Raw genomic sequence first — 3,993 nt, 5'->3', positions numbered from 1 at the left:
TTTGCCTGTATGCGCTCGGTCGCCTCCTCTCAACTCAATACATCCCGTTGTTTACCTTGGAAACAATGAACATGATGACAGTGACCACAAACATCGTCAAGGACGCTCTCCGAAAATAAAGTAAATGTCCCTTGTCACTCAATATAACTGTTGTTTCAGTATCTTTTCTGTCCAAACATCATAGTAATTCACTGTTTACATCGTGGTTTAACATGTTTCTGGGGTCAGAAGACAACATTTGACGATGACCTCGTAACATGGCATGAGTTACCTCCCTTCGCCCCAAGTGCTATTTATAGAATAAGGGGATTTCCATAGATAATAAACATTCACACGTTGGGTAAACGTTTTATGTCGTTCACAGTACATCGACATAGTCAGGCGAACATTTCAGATCGGTGATATAAATGAGGAGCGGTGTTCTCGTGGAGCACAGTTGTCGATAGCAAGGGGGAAAGAACCGCTGAGTGTTTCCAATGAGGTTAACTGTGATGTACAGGTTGTGACTTAACTGGAATTGGAAGATATACGTACATTGGTGGTTAGTCTTCTTACAAGCAAAATGTTAACTCCAAGCAAGAAAATTTGCTGCAGTCCGTTTCAGACACCATTGAAGAATGTGCCTTCTACTCCTGTCAATAAGGAAAACCGCAGAACGGCGCACCAACACCTGTACAGCCTGGTTCCCGACGTGAACGCTGTTAAGGAATTTGTGTGGACTAAAAAGGAGCAACGAGATAGGAAACGAAGACATGGACGAGACAGACAGGAAAAGAAAATGAATTTATTGGAAGAACACAGGATTGAGCTTGAAAAGTTAAAGAAAAGGCGTTTAGAACGTGAGCGACTTCATGAAGTGCGCATGAGAGAAAACGATGACACACGAAGCGTTAAACTCGCTGGAGAATTTGAAAACTGGGAGAAAGAAGAACATGCATTTATGTTACGTCAAGCGCGAGAACGAACTAAGATACGTCTGAGTCAAGGAAGGCCACAGCCAGTAGATTTGCTGGTCCAGTACAAAGAGAAGGGGCACGCCGACCATCCAAGTAATTATCCCTTAAACGTCATCGCGCGACTCGGTATCCGTGACCTTGGCGACATAGCTGAGGACATTAAAGTGTATAAACAAATGGAGGGTGCGCACTGTGCCTACTGGGACGATATCATGAACGTTGTCGATCAGTATCTAGAGGAGAACAACATGGATGGCGATGGGCAGAGAAGAAGGGGCATAAACCAAGCTGTGTCACCAGATGTGGACGTCGTATTGAGGGAGAAAACAAGCAGCCAGCTTGCCATTCTCAGAAAACAAATTGAACAGAAGCTAGCTCTGAAGAGAGACGTGGATGTCAGCTACTGGGAATGTTTGCTCCACAAACTACGATTTTATTTTTCGCATGCCAGACTTCAAGAACTCCAAAAACAGTCGGCGAAAGAAACGTTTGGTCAAATTTCTTCAGAACTGACATGTGTTAATGGCCACAACAAAAAAGCTGTTACGCAGTCACGTGATGAAGACAGGCAGGGGGTGTCTGATGTGTCAAGTGATGAAACATTCGCGGCTGCTGTCGGTCAAGAGAAAGAAGATTCAAAATCAATAACTCGTCATTACATACGACGGAGTATCGACCTTTTCGAAGAGCAATACTCACCAAAATATTTAAAAGAATTTGAAATTGATAAGGACATTACAGTTACCGAACCAGCAGACGATCTGGAAAAACTACGAAAAGACCGTCAGCACGTGCGGGAAATGTACAACCAACCCCTGCACGTGGATCATGTGGAGCACGAGGATGACATCGGTTTTGAGAACGAATATGCACTTCTTAAAGAAGTGTATCCTTGGGGATCTAAACACAAGCCAAGGAAGCCAAGATATTTTAACCGCGTTCACACAGGGTTTGTTTGGAACAGGTATAACCGTACCCATTACGACCTGGACAATCCTCCGCCCCAAACTGTCATGGGGTACAAGTTTACCATCTTCTACCCAGATCTGATTGATCAGTCGGCGACGCCTAAATATAGCATTATCCCATGTGCAGAGAGCAAAGACTTGGTTGTAATCCGATTCAGCGCTGGGCCGCCATACGAAGACGTCGCCTTTAAGATTGTTAACAAGGAATGGGACAAATCATGGAAAAGCGGCTACAAGTGCGCCTTTAACGGGAAAACACTTGACCTGTGGTTTCGTTTTAAACGGATGTGTTACCGACGATGAACAATAGTTGCGTGAATGAGAATAGTTGAAACATTGAATTCAAGGTGTAGTATTCATACGCATATTGTCAAAATATATATACCGCTAAAGCGCATAGGCGAGTTCCATCTAGTGTTTATGAATGTAAATATGAGCAAGTACGTAGACTCATGAACGAAAGAGTGTTTTCAGATTCGAAAGCACTTAATGATAATGGGGAGACACCAACATAAACTTGAATAACAATATCAAGGTCACACGAAGTCAGTAATGACAATGACTACCATTAGAGCTAATTGTTGCTTGGCATCGCCTTCCCTTAGAATGAATTAGATTCTGGATGGAAGATCTTGGGATACTCTGATACTCCTCTCGCAGGACCAGACAAAGCTGACAGGTCTGAGGTTTGGGATGACGTTGCCGAACACGTCGTCCCGCTAATGTTCAATAGCCAAACTGACAGTTCGAATCTCTGTAGGCCTTTGACTTTTGACACACCACTCTTCGACGGAATTAATTGTTGATAATAACGGATAAATATGGCTCCTGGCGGTTTCATCGAAGATACGACGGATCCCAGATACTGTGATGTGATAGATGATGCGTTTGTAAACCTGTTACATAACTTAAGTGGCTTACACGGGTGGACCCGTCTTGACACGTGGTGACACGTGGTCAACCAGAATGTGGCTGATCTGACAATAGTTGTTCCATGTTGTTGAAAACGTTGCAAGTCTCCCTGTTTCTGTGAGACATGTTTAGACGCAATAAAGCCGTACTGTGTCATGTGACATAAACCTTGATTTGGTTGCGTTTTGGAGATGCAAAAACATTAAACCCATAATGAGAGAGTGAGTATGCTTTTACGCCGCTTATTGCAATATTCAAGCGATATCATGGCGCGGGGCACCCGAAACGGGCTTCACACATTGTACGAATGTGGGGAATCGAACACGGGTCTTCGGCGTGGCGAGCGAACACTTTAACCACAAGGCTACCCGACCGCCCCGAACCCACAATGAGCAAAAGGAAACAATTGCTAAATATCAATACATTCATACTACCTTTCCCCATCCATGATGTTACGATTGAAAAAACATATCTGCTATGCGTTTCTTTTTCCAGTGGTATGTGATCGTTGAATTACGTACAAGCCACACTTGATTCAAAACCGGGTTGAGCTTAACACCTGGTGTCATGACTGATGTTCAGTGATCCATTGTGTTACTCTCACCGCTATGTGCGCTTTAAACCAAATGGAATCGCATTATCGCGACTGATTATTCTCTGGCGTTGACTGTAAAAATATTTGCGGATACCTCACTGATTTTATCAAGGCAAGCCAAAAACTTAAAGTTAAGCCAAGGGTTTTGGGAGTAATCTCGGAATCCAGAATAGGTTCCCATTTTGCCCATGCTTTCATAGGAGCCGACTGCTATGAGATCGGTTATTTTTTTATTGATAAATACTGATAGATTCATCCGAAAATGGAACGAGTCTTTTAGGTTTTCATGATGAAAGTTTAAGTGTGTGGAGATAGGAAACTTTTGTGGATAACAACTTCACTACTGTTTGTAACGATTTTTCATGGCATCTTCTTGCCCCTTCACCAGGTGTGAATAAGTGTAATGAGTTACTATAATACTCTGCTAAATAAGAAACACAAAAGATATTGTTCAAAATTGTCACACATCATTGTCATTGACCCAGGTTCCATATTGCACACATAGAACTATAGATTAAGACGAAGGTCATCTGTTCTCAATATCTTGTACGGCCACCATTAG

At 42.9% G+C, this 3,993-nt stretch overlaps 1 protein-coding gene across 1 annotated transcript; it reads left to right on the top strand.

Moving 5' to 3' along the window:
• The first annotated feature begins 562 nt into the window (after positions 1–562).
• On the top strand, positions 563–2,227 carry LOC139451791 (splicing factor Cactin-like). Its single transcript, XM_071233096.1, has one exon. It carries the CDS (start codon positions 563–565, stop codon positions 2,225–2,227), a length of 1,665 nt encoding a protein of 554 aa, XP_071089197.1.
• Positions 2,228–3,993: the final 1,766 nt, after the last annotated feature.

The sequence above is a fragment of the Haliotis cracherodii genome, unplaced genomic scaffold (genome assembly GCF_022045235.1).
Source record: "Haliotis cracherodii isolate W230 unplaced genomic scaffold, xgHalCrac1.p SCAF_9, whole genome shotgun sequence".
Lineage (NCBI taxonomy): Eukaryota > Metazoa > Mollusca > Gastropoda > Lepetellida > Haliotidae > Haliotis > Haliotis cracherodii.
Note: the sequence above shows the minus strand (reverse complement) of the source record. Positions and strands in the feature narration are given on the sequence as shown.

Coding starts and splice junctions, on each gene's coding strand:
- LOC139451791 (XM_071233096.1), top strand. CDS start 563: ATGTTAACTCCAAGCAAGAAAATTTGCTGCAGTCCGTTTCAGACACCA.